The 18,773-nt window shown below is 38.4% G+C and overlaps 1 protein-coding gene across 2 annotated transcripts in view; it reads left to right on the top strand.

Annotated features, from left to right (window-relative positions):
• Positions 1-18,773, top strand: part of LOC128653834 (multidrug and toxin extrusion protein 1-like) — a 174,864-nt gene that overhangs the window by 128,616 nt on the left and 27,475 nt on the right. The window contains exon 16 of one of the 2 annotated variants that reach the window (XM_053707369.1): positions 1,962-2,034. The exons of the other annotated variant lie outside the window; for it this stretch is intronic. Within the exon in view, the coding sequence (XP_053563344.1) occupies positions 1,962-2,034 (73 nt within the window). The remainder of the gene's footprint in view (positions 1-1,961; positions 2,035-18,773) is intronic. 2 annotated transcript variants of the gene reach the window in all.

Below are 18,773 nucleotides of genomic sequence, written 5' to 3'. Positions count from 1 at the left end.
TACTAAGCACAGAGGCCTGTGATCTCAGGTGTTTTATTAGTTAGGTAGGCAGGACAAGGTGAAACTGCGCTGGGTCCTAAAAGGTACAGGCTCTGACAGTAATATTGCCCATACACTCATTGTAGTGTTTTTAATTTTTTGTCCATCAATGTATACAGGGAGTGCAGAATTATTAGGCAAATTAGTATTTTGACCACATCATCCTCTTTATGCATGTTGTCTTACTCCAAGCTGTATAGGCTCGAAAGCCTACTACCAATTAAGCATATTAGGTGATGTGCATCTCTGTAATGAGAAGGGGTGTGGTCTAATGACATCAACACCCTATATCAGGTGTGCATAATTATTAGGCAACTTCCTTTCCTTTGGCAAAATGGGTCAAAAGAAGGACTTGACAGGCTCAGAAAAGTAAAAAATAGTGAGATATCTTGCAGAGGGATGCAGCACTCTTAAAATTGCAAAGCTTCTGAAGCGTGATCATCGAACAATCAAGCGTTTCATTCAAAATAGTCAACAGGGTCGCAAGAAGCGTGTGGAAAAACCAAGGCGCAAAATAACTGCCCATGAACTGAGAAAAGTCAAGCGTGCAGCTGCCAAGATGCCACTTGCCACCAGTTTGGCCATATTTCAGAGCTGCAACATCACTGGAGTGCCCAAAAGCACAAGGTGTGCAATACTCAGAGACATGGCCAAGGTAAGAAAGGCTGAAAGACAACCACCACTGAACAAGACACACAAGCTGAAACGTCAAGACTGGGCCAAGAAATATCTCAAGACTGATTTTTCTAAGATTTTATGGACTGATGAAATGAGAGTGAGTCTTGATGGGCCAGATGGATGGGTCCGTGGCTGGATTGGTAAAGGGCAGAGAGCTCCAGTCCGACTCAGACGCCAGCAAGGTGGAGGTGGAGTACTGGTTTGGGCTGGTATCATCAAAGATGAGCTTGTGGGGCCTTTTCGGGTTGAGGATGGAGTCAAGCTCAACTCCCAGTCCTACTGCCAGTTTCTGGAAGACACCTTCTTCAAGCAGTGGTACAGGAAGAAGTCTGCATCCTTCAAGAAAAACATGATTTTCATGCAGGACAATGCTCCATCACACGCGTCCAAGTACTCCACAGCGTGGCTGGCAAGAAAGGGTATAAAAGAAGAAAATCTAATGACATGGCCTCCTTGTTCACCTGATCTGAACCCCATTGAGAACCTGTGGTCCATCATCAAATGTGAGATTTACAAGGAGGGAAAACAGTACACCTCTCTGAACAGTGTCTGGGAGGCTGTGTTTGCTGCTGCACGCAATGTTGATGGTAAACAGATCAAAACACTGACAGAATCCATGGATGGCAGGCTTTTGAGTGTCCTTGCAAAGAAAGGTGGCTATATTGGTCACTGATTTGTTTTTGTTTTGTTTTTGAATGTCAGAAATGTATATTTGTGAATGTTGAGATGTTATATTGGTTTCACTGGTAAAAATAAATAATTGAAATGGGTATATATTTGTTTTTTGTTAAGTTGCCTAATAATTATGCACAGTAATAGTCACCTGCACACACAGATATCCCCCTAAAATAGCTATAACTAAAAACAAACTAAAAACTACTTCCAAAACTATTCAGCTTTGATATTAATGAGTTTTTTGGGTTCATTGAGAACATGGTTGTTGTTCAATAATAAAATTAATCAAAAATACAACTTGCCTAATAATTCTGCACTCCCTGTACATTACAATAAATTAGGTGTCATATGAAGTACACTAAGAGAGCCACTGCCTTAGACACTATTGTAATCTGCACAGATGCAAATGACCTTTAAATATTACTAAAATACTATATAAATGCTGATAATAGATGAAGCACTCAACTTTTTCCCTCACTATCATCTATTAACTATGCTATGTTTTAATATGTGTATGATTAAGTATAAGGAATATTTTTGTTACCATAATAAATTTCTTTCTTTATTAGGCTCAGAAACGAGCAGGGTTAAAACCGATGAATGATTCTACCTTCATCCTTAGTGCCAGTATAGATACAGCAGGTACGTGTCCCAAGAACACACTTAGATTTATTTGAGATGTTATTAAAAAATTTTTACAGTTACATGGTTTATGTTATATGGTTTGTTACTAGATGTAAGGTTTACATGCCAAAAGATATTTGGATGAAATAGGTTCCTGTGCATCAGTCTCCAAGATAGTGTATTTGTATATAATCACTGTAATATAAACTACAGATCCTTTGGGTTGCAGCAAATGTGTTGCATGTGTCATAACTAATAGCACAAAAGTATGTTTACCTACTGTGTGCTTAGCAAGACAGAGGTGATCACTTTCTTCTTGTAAAGAGTTTTACCAAATGCTAAAAACATTCGCCTAGATTTAGAGTTTTGTCAGTTAAGACCCGCGGTGCTAATGCTGCTTTTTTTCCAGCGCACCCTTAAGACAACGCTGGTATTTAGAGTTGTCTGAGTGGCTGCGTTAGCCTCAGAAAAGGGAGCGTTGAGCATAATTTAGCTACACTTCAACTCTCAATACCAGCTTTGCCTACGGTAGTGGTAAGCTGTAAAAACGTGCTTGTGCATGATATCCCCATAGGAAACAATGGGGCTGAGCTGGCTGCAAAAAAACCTAACACCTGCAAAAAAGCAGCGTTCAGCTCCTAACGCAGCCCCATTGTTTCCTATGGGGAAACACTCTCTAAGTCTACACCTAACACCCTAACATGAACCCTGAGTCTAAACACCCCTAATCTTATACTTATTAACCCCTAATCTGCCACCCCCACTATCGCTGATACCTACATTATATTATTAACCCCTAATCTGCTGCTCCGGACACTGCCGCAACCTACATTATACTTATGAACCCCTAATCTGCTGCCCCCAACATTGCCGACACCTATATTATATTTATTACCCCCTAATCTGCCCCCCTCAATGTCACCATCACCTACCTACACTTATTAACCCCTAATCTGCCGAACGGACCTCACTGCCACTATAATAAATGTATTAACCCCTAAACCGTAGCACTCCCGCCTCGCAAACACTATAATAAATAGTATTAACCCCTAATCTGCCATCCCTAACATCACCGCCACCTACCTACAATTATTAACCCCTAATCTGCTGACCGGACCTCGCCGCCACTATAATAAATGTATTAACCCCTAAACCGCTGCACTCCCGCCTTGCAAACACTATAATAAATAGTATTAACCCCTAATCTGCCCTCCCTAACATCGCCGCCACCTACCTACAATTATTTACCCCTAATCTCCCGCCCACAACGTCACTGCTACTATAATAAATGTATTAACCCCTAAACCTAAGTCTAACCCTAACCCTAACCCCCCCAAACTTAAATATAATTTAAATAAAATGAAATAATATTCCTATCATTAAATAAATTAATCCTATTTAAAACTAAATACTTACCTATAAAATAAACCCTAATATAGCTACAATATAACTAATAGTTACATTGTAGCTATTTTAGGATTTATATTTATTTTACAGGCAACTTTGTATTTATTTTAACTAGGTACAATAGCTATTAAATAGTTAATAACTATTTAATAGCTACCTAGTTAAAATAATTACAAAATTACCTGTGAAATAAATCCTAACCTAAGTTACAATTAAAGCTAACACTACACTATCATTAAATTAATTAAATAAATTAACTACAATTACTAATCCTATTGTACCTAGTTAAAATAAATACAAAGTTGCCTGTAAAATACATATAAATCCTAAAATAGCTACAATGTAACTATTAGTTATATTGTAGCTATATTAGGGTTTATTTTATAGGTAAGTATTTAGTTTTAAATATGATTCATTTATTTAATGATATGAATATTATTTTGTTTTATTTAAATTATATTTAAGTTAAGGGGTGTTAGGGTTAGGGTTAGACTTAGGTTTAGGGGTTAATACATTTATTATAGTAGCTGCGACATTGCGGGCGGGAGATTAGGGGTTAATAATTGTAGGTAGGTGGCGGCGATGTTAGGGAAGGCAGATTAGGGGTTAATACTATTTATTATAGTGTTTGCTAGGCGGGAGTGCGGCGGTTTAGGGGTTAATACATTTATTATAGTGGCGGCTAGGTCCGGTCGGCAGATTAGGGGTTAATAATTGTAGTTAGGTAGCGGCGACATTGGGGGGCAGATTAGGGGTTAATAAATATAATGTAGGTGTTGGCGATGTTAGGGGCAGCAGATTAGGGGTTCATAGCTATAATGTAGGTGGCGGCGGTGTCCGGTCGGCAGATTAGGGGTTACATTTTTTTATTAGAGTGTTTGCGACGTGGGGGGGGGGCTCGGTTTAGGGGTACATAGGTAGTTTATGGGTGTTAGTTTACTTTATAGCACAGTAGTTAAGAGCTTTATGTTCTGGCGTTAGCCCATAAAGCTCTTAACTATTGACTTTTTTTGGCGGTAGGAGTCTTGTCGGTAGAGGCTCTACCGCTCACTTCTTCCAAGACTCCAAATACCAGCGTTAGGCAAATCCCAGTGAAAAGATAGGATACTCAATTGACGTAAGGGGATCTGCGGTAGCCTGGAGTCGCGGAAAGAAAGTGAGCGGTAGACCCTTTCCTGCCTGACTCTAAATACTAGCGGGCGGTAAAAAGCTGCTTTTGACGGTTAACGCCAAACTCTAAATCTAGCCGATTGGCTTTTACAAGCTAGCTTTAGTATAAGGGCTTGTTTTACATCTTCCATTTAGGAATTTATAAGATATACTCCTAAACCACCTTGTGCCAATAACAACAATGCTAGTAGTAACAATACTTTTCAGTAGACGTGCATTTGTTTCATTACAAATGCAAATTCGTTAACAGAGCAGATATTCATTTCATTTTCACAAGACGAATATCCAAACAACCACAACATTGAAAGAAAATGAATAAATACTGACGAAATTTGTCAGTATTTATTTCCTTTAAATGACCTTAGGGGTTAAAAATACCTTAAGCACGCCAGAGAGTTCCTGACCATTCTTCAAAGAGCCCCTGCGCGTGCAAACAGGAGGCTTATTGTCTCAGAATCCAGGGCCTGCATTAAAGGTGACGATCCTTTAGCACAGGCCCTGCTGTACTAAGCCTCCTATTAGCGCCCCCTGGGGATCTGTGAAGAAGGGCCAGGATGAACTTTCTCACCTGTAGCAAAGGAACATTTATATTCGAAAACAAATGTAAATGTTCAATAAATATTCAGTTTTTGTTTTAGTTAAAACAAAATGAATACCGAATAGCACTCCAAACAAATACAGGTGGCCCTCGTTTTACAACGGTTCAATTTACACCGTTTCAGAATAACAACCTTTTTTTCCAGTCATGTCACTGCTATTGAAAAGCATTGAGAAGCAGTGCATTTATTAAAATAGCCAGTAGGTGGAGCTGCCCGCTTGTGTTGCAGCAAAGCCAAGCAAGCTGAAATTAATCAGTTTAACCAGACCTGAGCTATCGAGCAGATTTCAAAGGAACAAGATCTTCCTGTCTATAAATCAGTCCAGATTGGAATGCATAGAAAAAACTGTTTGCAGAAAAATGTAAGTGAAGTCTGTGTTGTGTGATTATTTTATTAGGTTTATAATGCTGTTTAGCAAATGTTTTTGTTAATTTAACTTAGTTTAATTATATATTCTGTGTTGTGTGATTATTTTATTAGGTTTATAATGCTGTTTAGCATTTAAAGTCTTCATTTCAAAGCTTTAAAAATAATGTATTAGGTGTTACTTATGACAATTTTGAGAGGGGCCTGGAACCTAACTCCTTCACTTCCCATTGACTTACATTATAAACTGGGTTTCAATTTACAATGGTTTCGATTTACAACCATTCCTTCTGGAACCTAACCCTGGTGTAAACTGAGGGCTACCTGTATTCAGAAAAATAAATTTTTCTAATATTCGTTCCAAAAGATTTGGCAAACTAAATTTTTCTCCCGTGTTCACCTCTACTTTTCATTGTAAATGTGTCATTTCATAATACAAAGGCTATAAACTACCAGATGAAGCAGAATATTGCAAGAGAACAGATGGAGAGATGCATTATTATACGACCTCTTATGTGTCCTCTGGGTTTTAAAAGAGGCTGCCTAATATGCCTGTTAAATGAACATATATAAAATGTTTAGTTATAAATAATGAAACAACTTTGCAGTTTATTATCATTATGTGTTTCTTCCCCTTTTCGTGTAATTTAGCTCTGAAAAATGGATTGTGGGGATAGCTTCCGAGCAGGGTTTCTGCTTAACAGGTTGTCTTCAGCTAATCGTCGCTGAACAATTCTCTCGGATACCTTGATGACTACATCCTGAATGTGTTTAGTGAAGACTATGACAGGCAGTTTCCTATGTTCAGTACATAAATCTTGAATTCTTCTGTCAGTTCTTGGTGTAGTAACATGATGTCAATCACAAGCACCCTTCCGTGTGGGGTTCAAATCATCCCCACAATCCATTTTTTCTCTATATTCTTTACGGAACTGCAATTTCTTTCATGTAATTGGCAAGAGTCCATGAGCTAGTGACGTATGGGATATACAATCCTACCAGGAGGGGCAAAATTTCCCAAACCTCAAAATGCCTATAAATACACCCCTCACCACACCCACAATTCAGTTTTTACAAACTTTGCCTCCTATGGAGGTGGTGAAGTAAGTTTGTGCTAGATTTCTACGTTGATATGCGCTTCTCAGCTTTTTTGAAGCCCGGTTCCTCTCAGAGTGCAGTGAATGACAGAGGGATGTGAAGGGAGTATCACCTGTTGAATACAATGGTCATCCTAACGGGGATCTGTTTCATAGGTTCTCTGTTATCGGTCGTAGAGATTCATCTCGTTCCTCCCTTTTCAGATCGACGATATACTCTTATATACCATTACCTCTGCGGATTCTCGTTTCAGTACTGGTTTGGCTATCTACTTTATGTAGATGAGTGTCTTTTGGTAAGTATGTTTCCTTTATTTAAGACACTCTCAGCTATGGTTTGGCACTTATATTTAAAGTTATATATTTAAACATATTTAAAGTTCGAAATATATGTTTGTACTTATATTTGCCATGATTCAGGTTTATCAGTATATTTCCTTTTTTGCAGACTGTCAGTTTCATATTTGGGAAATGCATAAAAAAATTTTTTTCTTACCTGAAGTTTTCAAATTGACTCTCTTTTCAAAATTGTGGGCTGTTAGGCTCGCGGGAGCACAAAATGCTATAATTGATTGCGACTTTCTTGGCGAAAGATTTTTTTGGCACGAGAATTACGTTTGTTGACGTAATTTCATCATTTCCGGCGTCTTAGGGCTCACTTCCATTGAGTTGTAATTCAGTTTGCGTGCACTCGCAAACCATTAAATATGCTGTCAAAAGCAATATCGTTTATCTACTGTTTCCAATGGCGCGATATACCTCAATATCGGCAGCTGGACTCCGGCTGCCGAAAAAATCTTCACCTCCCATAGAAAGTAATAGAAGCCGTTAATCGATAAATTATACCAGGTTTCCAATGAAAGCGCAAACCGTTAATATACCGTCGGAGGCTGTCGATACATTGAGAAATATTACACCAAGCTCAACTAGGTGTAAAAGAGGAAAATTGTGCTTTTTGAGACCTATTTTCTATTGAAATTATAAAACTTGCAAATAATGCAAGTGTTTTAATGTAGAAATAAATTGTTATAAGTAATAGTTATTGTTGTCTCATGTATAGAAATAGTTTAACTTATATTCTAATAAAAATATCAGTATATATTTAAATATAATAATATATGCAAGAACATATCTACAGAATGCAAACTAGAGCTATGCCTAGGGCAGCAATACATATTACTTATATTTATGAAGTGGTAAATATAATTATATTAAAAATAGTATTTGATTATTAAAAATATGGATAAGTGTATCTTTATTTTTCTTGAGAGGTGATCACCGGTAAGGAGCACGGACGTTAAACGTAAATTCTATAGCGTAAGGTCGGGTTACCTTAGCAACTAATTGATTTTCAAGAAATCCGACATAAGATGGAAGCGTTAACACAACGTTAACTTACAGCTACACGAAAAGAGCGATTGCACGCTATCCGCAAAATATTTCAATGGAAACCTGGTACCAAAATGGAGCCGTAAATTACTTTTGGCTGTCAGCCGCTTCAGTAGCTTATGGCTCCATTTTTAATGACTCAATGGAAGCAAACCCTTAGTTGGCGCTGAGTTTTTTAACGTAGTTGCGTCATCTATGACGCTCGTGTTTGTTGCAGACGTTCTTGGCGCCAAAAAATATTTTGTCAGTTGGGCGTCATACTTGGCGCCAAACTTTTTGACATTATTTAAGACTTAATTTCTTTTGGCTTCTGTTTTCCAGAGGCTTATTTTGTTTTGCATTTCTTTCCCATTCCTGAAACTGTCATATAAGGAAATTGATCATTTTGCTTTATATGTTATTTTTTCTCTTACATATTACAAGATGTCTCAAACTGACCCTGTTTCAGAATCTACTACTGGAATCCTGCTGTCTGATGCCGGTTCTACCAAAGCTAAGTGCATTTGTTGTAAACTTGTGTTCCTCCGGCTGTAATTTGTGATAGTTGTCATGACAAACTTTTACCTGCAGACAATATTTCCATTAGTAGTAGTCCATTACCTGTTGCTGGTCCTTCAACATCTAATGCTCAGGATATTCCTGTTAATGTGAGAGAATTTGTTTCTAATTCCATTCAGAAGGCTTTGTCTGTCATACCGCCTTCTAATAAACGTAAAAGGTCTTTTAAAACTTCTCATAAGATTGATGAATTTTTAAATGACCGACAGCACTCTGATTTATCTATCTCTGATGAGGATCTATCTGGTTCAGAAGATTCTGCCTCAGATATTGACACTGACAAATCTTCATATTTGTTTAAAATGGAGTATATTCGTTCCTTATTAAAGGAGGTGTTAATTGCATTTGATATGGTGGAGACTAGTCCTCTTGATATTAAAACTAATAAACATTTAAATTTGGGTTTTAAACCTCATGTAGTTGGGGGAACTTCCGGGCGGCGGCCATGACAGGTCGCAAGATACCATCCTGCTCCAGCATCTCTAATAACTTTTGAATACTATAGCAGCCCATCGGCTCTTTTGCCTGATTCACACCTTGATCCTTGAAGCTCTAAAGCTCCTGCATCAGCTGAGCCTAAAACCACTCTGAAAGAGAGAACTGTGAGCTCCCGGATCAAACTTTAAGGTTGCGACCTTTATCCTACCCCCCGGCGAGGCCTGTATGGGCCTTGTCGTTACGCAGCATATTGTGCTGAACGCAAAGTACCTTGAGAGTATGGATGCCATTCACCTTGAAGGAATTAACGCTTCTACCTCCCAGATGGAGTCTAACCTTACCAAGCTACACAATCAGCTAAAAGATCTCTTCGATGAACATTTCCAGCGTCTCGCGCACACACTTGACACAGTATGGGGCCACAGCAATAATTCAGAATGGCGCCTCCACGCCGCAAATACGAAGCACACTCTGACTGAGTATGTCGATAGGAGCAAGAGATCGGACATGGCGTGGCGACCTGATGTCTCCCTCACAAGTACTTGCCCTCCAAGTGACCAATGCGCAACACTCGGTCTAACCCGCAATACAGAGAGCACCGCACCATTACCGCCTACGCACCTCCACTCTCCTCCTGTCTCAAATCTAGCTCCCGGGCCAGGTATAGATACTACCTATGTGTCCGGTCAAAGGGATAAGGACATTGTTATTCATCCGGCTACCATGTTACCGCACCTGGAAATATCACTGCAGGACAGTGACAAGAGGTCTTTCAATGAGATCACAACTTTGGCCGCGCTTGTATTCTGTTCCAGACCCGGTCCTGTGAGAGACACCAGTTGGGGGCCATATATGCGGGGTCATGTTTATCAAGAATATGGACGATTGTCTTATGGATTTTCAAGTATTAAAACCGGTGTGGGCTAGATATTGATTCACACACTGTTTAAGGTGGGGAGTCTTATCTCAATACAGTTACTAGCGTGCATGAGCGCACCAAACTATGCAGACCCTCTTAATCATTATCGGGACTTCAGTTGTTTATTTCCATTCACTTTAAAAGTATCTTGCATTGCAGGGTTAATGTATTATATGTGCCCTAGTATTTGTAGGCTGGATGGGGAGTGTCCTTTCTATGTACATAGCATTGAAGAAGGAACGAAATAGATGTCATGGTACTATGTGGGGGCCTATTATTTGCTTATTATATACCTATAGCACTAACTTTTTTATTTTATTTTTATTTTATTACCTCTCATAATAGTTATCTTATTTAAGCTTTGTTGCTCACAGCTCTTTTATTTTTACTGCATCTACCAGCCTGAGACTTTATATGACAGCCAGAGATACACACTGAAGTTATCTCATACACACGTGGGCAATTGTTAGCTATTGCATTATAGAATGGATACTTGACCAAATGTGTACTTGCAGGTTAAATATGTCGTTAGTATTTCTGATGCATGGCTATATATGTGAGCACTTGTTAGTTATTGTATGTTAGACCAAATGTATACTTGCAGATTTAACAAGTCCTTAGTATTTTAGATGTATGACTACCAGTTACCCCCCAGATATTAAGTCGCTTAAGCTACTATAACAGTTTTTCACAGCAGAAATTTGTAAATATTTTTTTTAAAGAAGCCTCCTGGGTTCAGTAATAATAATTGACTGTTTACTTAATGCTTCATTCATATATTTCTGAAGGACAATATAGTTATGTGTCCATCCTAAATAGCCCCTATTTGTATTTCTATGGCTTCTACTAGGATATGATTTGCTAGGAGGGATGGAGAAACAATCTAACATTAGCGTGTGTAGAGGTAGCACCTTATAGAAACTAAGCCCTCGCCTAACATACACTTGCAAAGCAAGCGCATTTCTTCTCTCCCAGCTAGCAGCACCACTCTTATTAATATTATTTCTTTTTCTGACTCCCATGACCCGTCTAGGAGTGTTTGCTTCTGGTCCTTTATTAGCATGTATTGGGGTCCTGCTGTCTGCGGCCGGGATGGTGGGATCCTGTCTTTTTATAGTACACCGTTTGCTTTCATAATGCTCCTAGCCAAGTAGTTTCCATTCACTCCCAGAACCAGATATAGGTACAGTATAGAATACCCCCTCACTTATTTTTTTGTTGATACTCCTTATAACATACTCAAGCCTGCATTAAATGACCTAAAATTGAATGCATAGCTAAGAACATGAGTCGTTTTGCTCTACCAGTCAGGATGTGCCTCCTGATAACCAATAGCTCCTTTCCTACAGTATATGTCTCTCAGGTCTTACCTATCAACACTATACCCATGACCCTTAGTCCCCATGCTTTAGCAAATGTGCTTTCTCATGTGACCCTTCATAACCGGTTTACAGTTAGTGTGTAGTGTAGCTCCAGTCATACCCTTCTGTACTAAACTTCCAAGGTAAATTCCTTGTACTAAGCAGTAAAATCTATTTTTATTTTTTTTTTATTTTTTTTCTTCTCCTCTGTAATAAATACTGCGAAAGCATAAAAGACCATATTAAAAATAAAAAACTAGAAGTTCAACATATGGGATCTAAGAGTGGTCTCTCCCAATCAAAGGTTACCTCCTGTAGCTTTGCACTCTTCATTTTAGTAAGAGGTCCAAGAGAGGCCTCAGGCGTCATCTAGGGGGTATACAGTTTTGATAGACAAGTACTATACATATAATCCTACGATGTGTCATTAGCATTTACTATTTATGCTACTTTTCTATTGTTTGTATGTTTATTATCAGTTATTCTTGTGTTTCCTTTTGATGACATGACATTAATGTATGCCTTTAATTGAACTTCAATAAAAATATAATAAAAAAAAAAAAAAAAAACTCATGTAGTTATTCCTGAGGTTTTTCCAGTTCCTGATGCTATTTCAGATGTGATTCCTAGGGAATGGAATAGACTGGGTACTGCTATTACTCCTTCTTCAAGGTTTAAGAAATTGTATCCGTCTGATAGATTGGAGTTTTGGGAAAAGATCCCCAAAGTTGATGGGGCCATCTCTACTCTTGCAAAGCGTACTACTATTCCTACGGCAGATAGTACTTTTTTTAAAGATCCTTTAGATAGGAAACTTGAATCTTATCTAAGGAAGGCTTATTTTAAATGTTCAGGTCATTTTCTTAGGCCTGCTATTTCTTTAGCTGATGTTGCAGTTGCTTCAACTTTTTGGTTGGAAACCTTTAACGCAACAAGTACCAGATCATAATGTGTATAGCATTGTTAAATTAATTCAACATGCTAATAATTTCATTTCTGATGCCATTTTTGATATAATTAGAATTGATGTTAGATATATGTCTTTAGCTATTTTAGCTAGAAGAGCTTTATGGCTTAAATCTTGGAATGCTGATATGACTTCTAAATCAACGTTGCTATCTCTCTCTTTCCAAGGTAATAAATTATTTGGTTCTCAGTTGGATTAGATTATTTCAACTGTCACTGGGGGGAAGGGAGTGTTTTTGCCTCAGGATAAAAAATCTAAGGGTAAATGTAAGGCTGCTGACCATTTTCGTCCCTTTCGACAAAATAAGGAACAGAAACCTGATGCTTCCCCTAAGGGAACGGTTTCCAATTGGAAGCCTTCTTCAGTCTGGAATAAATCCAAGCCATTTAAAAGATCAAAATCAGCCCCCAAGTCCGCATGAAGGTGCGACCCTTATTCCAGCCCAGCTGGTAGGGGGCAGACTAAGATTTTTCAAGGATGTTTGGATCAATTCAGTCCAAAATCATTGGATTCAGAACATTGTCTCTCAGGGGTACAGAATAGGTTTCAAAGTAAGGCGGCCTGTGAGAAGTTTCTTTCTCTCATTCATTCCAGTGAAGCCATAAAAAGCTCAGGCTTTCCTGAAGTGTGTTTCAGACCTGGAGTTGTCTGGGGTAATTGTGCCAGTTCCTTTTCAGGAACGGGATCTGGGGTTTTATTCAAATCTGTTCATTGTCCCAACGAAGGAGAATTCTTTCAGACCAGTTCTGGATCTAAAAATTTTGAATCGTTATGTAAGAATACCAACATTCAAGATGGTGACTATAAGGACTATTCTCCCTTTTGTTCAGCAAGGGCATTATATGTCCACAATAGACTTACAGGATGCATATCTTCATATTCCGATTCATCCAGATCACTATCAGTTTCTGAGATTCTCTTTTCTAGACAAGCATTTGTTGCTCTTCCTTTTGGCCTAGCAACAGCTCCAATGATCTTTTCAAAGGTTATTGGTGCCCTACTCTCTGTAATCAGAGAGCGGGGTATTGATGTGTTTCCTTATTTGGACGATATCTTGGTTCTTGCTCAGTCTTTACATTCTGCAGAATCTCACATGAATCAACTAGTGTTGTTTCTTCAAAGACATGGTTGGAGGATCAATTTACCAAAAAGTTCTTTGATTCCTCAGACAAGGGTAACCTTTTTAGGATTCCAAATAGATTCAGTATCCATGACTTTGTCTCTTGGTTTCAGCTTGTCGAAACCTTCAGTTTGAATAATTGCCTTCAGTAGCTATGTGCATGGAGGTTTTAGGTCTCATGACTGCAGAATCGGACGTGATCCCCTTTGCTCATTTTCACATGAGACCTATTTAGCTTTGTATGCTGAACCAATGGTGCAGGGATTATACAAGGATATCACAATTAATATCCTTAAATCCCAATGTTCGACTATCTCTGACTTGGTGGTTAGATCACTGTTGTTTAGTTCAATGGGCCTCTTTTGTTCGTCCAACCTGGACTGTGATCACAACTGATGCAAGTCTTTCAGGTTGGGGAGCTGTCTGGGGATCTCTGACAGTGCAGGGGGTTTGGAAATCTCAAGAGGCGAGATTACCAATTAATATTTTGGAACTCTGTGTGATTTTCAGAGCTCTTCAGTTGTAGCCTCTACTGAAGAGAGAACTGTTTATTTGTTTTCAGACAGACAATGTCAGGGTGGGACTCACAGTCCTCAGGCTATGAAAGAAGTATCTTGGATACTTGCTTGGGTGGAATCCAGCTCCTGTCTAATCTCTGCGGTCCATATCCCAGTTATAGACAATTGGGAAGCAGATTATCTCAGTCGTCAGACTTTATATCCGGGAGAGTGGTCTCTTCACCCAGATGTGTTTTTTCAGATTGTTCAGATGTGGGGGCTTCCAGAAATAGATCTGATGGCTTCTCATCTAAACAGGAAAATTCCCAGGTATCTGTCCAGGTCCAGGGATCCTCAGCCAGAAGCAGTGGATGCGTTGACACTTCCTTGGAATTATCAACCTGCTTATATTTTTCCGCCACTAGTTCTTCTTCCAAGAGTGATTTCCAAAATCATAATGGAGCATTTGTTTGTACTGCTGGTGGCTCCAGCATGGCCACACAGGTTTTGGTATGCAGAACTTATTTGGATGTCCAGTTGCCAACCTTGGCCACTTCCGTTAAGGCCAGACCTTCTATCTCAAGGCCCATTTTTCCATCAGGATCTCAAATCATTAAATTTGAAGGTATGGAGATTAAACGCTTAGTGTTTAGTCACAGAGGTTTCTCTGACTCAGTGATTAATACTACATTGCAGGCTCGTAAATCTGTGTCTAGAAAGATTTATTATCGAGTTTGGAAGACTTACATTTCATGGTGCTCTTCTCATAAATTCTCTTGGCATTCTTTTAGAATTCCTAGAATTTTACAGTTTCTTCAGGGTGGTTTAGATAAGGGTTTGTCTGCAAGTTCCTTGAAAGGACAAATCTCTGCTCTTTCTGTTCTGTTCCACAGAAAAATTGCTAATCTTCCTGATATTCATTGTTTTGTTCAGGCTTTGGTTCGTATAAGGCCTGTCATTAAATCAATCTCTCCTCCTTGGAGTCTTAATTTGGTTTTGAAGGCTTTACAGGCTCCTCCATTTGAGCCTATGCATTCTCTGGACATTAAATTACTTTCTTGGAAAGTATTGTTCCTTTTGGCCATCTCTTCTGCTAGAAGAGTTTCTGAATTATCTGCTCTTTCTTGTGAGTCTCCTTTTCTGATTTTTCATCAGGATAAAGCGGTTTTGCGGACTTAGTTTAAATTTTTACCTAAAGTTGTGAACTCCAACAACATTAGTAGAGAAATTGTCGTCCCTTCTTTGTGCCCTAATCCTAAAAATTCTCTGGAGAGATCTTTACATTCTTTGGATGTGGTAAGAGCTTTTAAATATTATGTTGAAACTACTAAATATTTCAGGAAGACTTCTAGTCTATTTGTTATCTTCTCTGGTTCTAGGAAAGGTCAGAATGCCTGTGCTATTTCATTGGCTTCTTGGTTAAAGCTTTTGATTCATCATGCTTATTTGGAGTCGGGTAAATCCCCGCCTCAGAGGATTACGGCTCATTCTACTAGGTCAGTTTCTACTTCCTGGGCTTTTAAGAATGAAGATTCTGTTGATCAGATTTGCAAAGCAGCAACTTGGTTTTCTTTGCATACTTTTTCTAAATTCTACTATTTTGATGTTTTTTCTTCTTCAGAAGCAGTTTTTGGTAGAAAAGTACTTCAGGCAGCTGTTACAGTTTGATTCTTCTGATTATAATTTCATTTTTTTTCATTATTAAGATTAAAACTTTTGATTTGGCTTGTGGATTAATTTTTCAGCTGAATTGACTGTCTTTATTTGTATCCCTCCCTCTCTAGTGACTCTTGTGTGGAGTTCCACATCTTGGGTATTTGCTATCCCATACTTCACCAGCTCATGGACTCTTGCCAATAACATGAAAGAAAACATAATTTATGTAAGAATTTATCTGATAAATTCATTTCTTTCATATTGGCAAGAGTCCATGAGACCCACCCTTTATATGGTGGTTATGATTTTTTTTGTATGAAGCACAATTATTCAAATTCCTTGTTGATGCTTTCGCTCCTTTAACCCCACTTCTTGGCTATTCATTAAACTGAATTGTGGGTGTGGTGGGGGGGGGGGGTGTATTTATAGGCATTTTGAGGTTTGGGAAACTTTGCCCTCCTGGTAGGATTGTATATCCCATACGTCACTAGCTCATGGACTCTTGCCAATATGAAAGAAATTAATTTATCAGGTAAATTCTTACATAAAATATGTTTTTTATTTTGTACTGCAATGTTTTTTGCATTCAACAGGCCGTCATTTTGACTGACTTTCTTTAATGACAAGTCACTTTGTTTACCCATCTGTAAAAACATATATATTTGTTAATTTACTATATACTTTAGTAACAATACATAAAATTACACGTAAATATGCATTGGAGATGTTGCCAATATAACATGGAATAATAAATGTTTACTAAACTAAAAAATCAGTTCACACTATTAAGAATAAATATGAAATGAAGATCAAAAAGAATTTTTTTTGACCAATATATCTAGTAGTTTACACCTAGATTACAAGTTTTGTGTTGCGGCTTTTAACGCTCAAAAAATGGCAATTTCAGCGTAAAAGCAGGAACGCACTATTGGGAGTCATGTCAGTATAGCTATCCTGCATATTTTAGCCTGTAATGTAACGCAACGTCAATCCCACACTCAAAAAATTTAACGGGCTAGATTTAGAGTTCTGCGGCCAAAGGGGTGCGTTAGCTACGCATGCTTTTTTCCCCCGCACCTTTTAAATACCGCTGGTATTTAGAGTTCACAGAGGCGCTGCGTTAGGCTCCAAAAAAGGAGTGTAGAGCATATTTACCGCCACTGCAACTCTAGATACCAGCGGTGCTTACGGACGCGGCCAGCTTCAAAAACGTGCTTGTGCATGATTCCCCCATAGGAAACAATGGGGCTGTTTGAGCTGAAAAAAAACCTAACACCTGCAAAAAAGCAGCGTTCAGCTCCTAACGCAGCTACATTGTTTCCTATGGGGAAACACTTCCTACGTCTGCACCTAACACTGTAACATGTACCCCGAGTCTAAACACCCTAACCTTACACTTATTAACCCCTAATCTGCCGCCCCCGCTATCGCTGACACCTGCATATTATTATTAACCCATAATCTGCCGCTCCGTACACCGACGCAACATACATTATAGTTATGTACCCCTAATCTGCTGCCCCTAACACCGCCGACCCCTATATTATATTTATTAACCCCTAATCTGCCGCCCCCAACGTCGCCTCCACCTACCTACAATAATTAACCCCTAATCTGCCGATCGGTTCTCACCGCTACTATAATAAATGTATTAACCCCTAAAGCTAAGTCTAACCCTAACACTAACACCCCCCCTAAGTTAAATATAATTTAAATCTAACGAAATAAATTAACTCTTATTAAATAAATTATTCCTATTTAAAGCTAAATACTTACCTGTAAAATAAACCCTAATATAGCTACAATATAAATTATAATTATATTGTAGCTATTTTAGGATTAATATTTATTTTACAGGCAACTTTGTATTTATTTTAACCAGGTACAATAGCTATTAAATAGTTAATAACTATTTAATAGTTACCTAGTTAAAATAATTACAAAATTACCTGTAAAATAAATCCTAACCTAAGTTACAATTAAACCTAACACTACACTATCAATAAATTAATTAAATACAATACCTACAATTATCTATAATTAAACCTAACACTACACTATCAATAAATAAATTAAATAAAATACCTACAAATAAATACAATTAAACCTAACGCTACACTATCAATAAATAAATTAAATAAAATACCTACAAATAAATACAATGAAATAAACTAACTAAAGTACAAAAAATAAAAAAAGCTAAGTTGCAAAAAATAAAAAAATATTTACAAACATTAGAAAAATATTACAACAATTTTAAACTAATTACACCTACTCTAAGCCCCCTAATAAAATAACAAAGACCCCCAAAATAAAAAAATGCCCTACCCTATTCTAAATTAAAAAAGTTCAAAGCTCTTTTACCTTACCAGCCCTGAAAAGGGCCCTTTGCGGGGCATGCCCCAAAGAATTCAGCTCTTTTGCCTGTAAAAAAAACACATACAATACCCCCCCCAACATTACAACCCACCACCCACATACCCCTAATCTAACCCAAACCCCCCTTAAATAAACCTAACACTAAGCCGCTGAAGATCTTCCTACCTTGTCTTCACCTCGCCGGGTATCACACCGATCCGTCCTGGCTCCGATGTCTTGATCCAAGCCCAAGCGGGGGGCTGAAGATGTCCATGATCCAGCTGAAGTCTTCATCCAAGCGGGAGCTGAAGAGGACCATGATCCGGCTGAAGTCTTCTATCAACAGCATCTTCAATCTTCTTTCTTCCGGAGCCATCATCTTCCACCCAACACGGATCCAACCTCTTCTACCGACGCCTACTCGCCGAATGACGGTTCCTTTAAATGACGTCATCCAAGATGGCATCCGTCAAATTCCGATTAGCTGATAGGATTCTATCAGCCAATCGGAAATAAGGTAGGAAAATTCTGATTGGCTGATGGAATCAGCCAATCAGAATCAAGTTCAATCCGATTGGCTGATCCGATCAGCCAATCAGATTGAGCTTGCATTCTATTGGCTGTTCCAATCAGCCAATAGAATGCGATCTCAATCTGATTGGCTGATTGGATCAGCCAATCGGATTGAACTTGATTCTGATTGGCTGATTCCATCAGCCAATCAGAATTTTCCTACCTTAATTCCGAATGGCTGATAGAATCTTATCAGCCAATCGGAATTCGAGGGACGCCATCTTGAATGACGTCCCTTAAAGGAACCTTCATTCTTCAGTTGGACGTCGGAAGAAGAAGATT

The sequence above is a fragment of the Bombina bombina genome, chromosome 3, assembly GCF_027579735.1.
Source record: "Bombina bombina isolate aBomBom1 chromosome 3, aBomBom1.pri, whole genome shotgun sequence".
NCBI classification, from domain to species: domain Eukaryota; kingdom Metazoa; phylum Chordata; class Amphibia; order Anura; family Bombinatoridae; genus Bombina; species Bombina bombina.
Note: the sequence above shows the minus strand (reverse complement) of the source record. Positions and strands in the feature narration are given on the sequence as shown.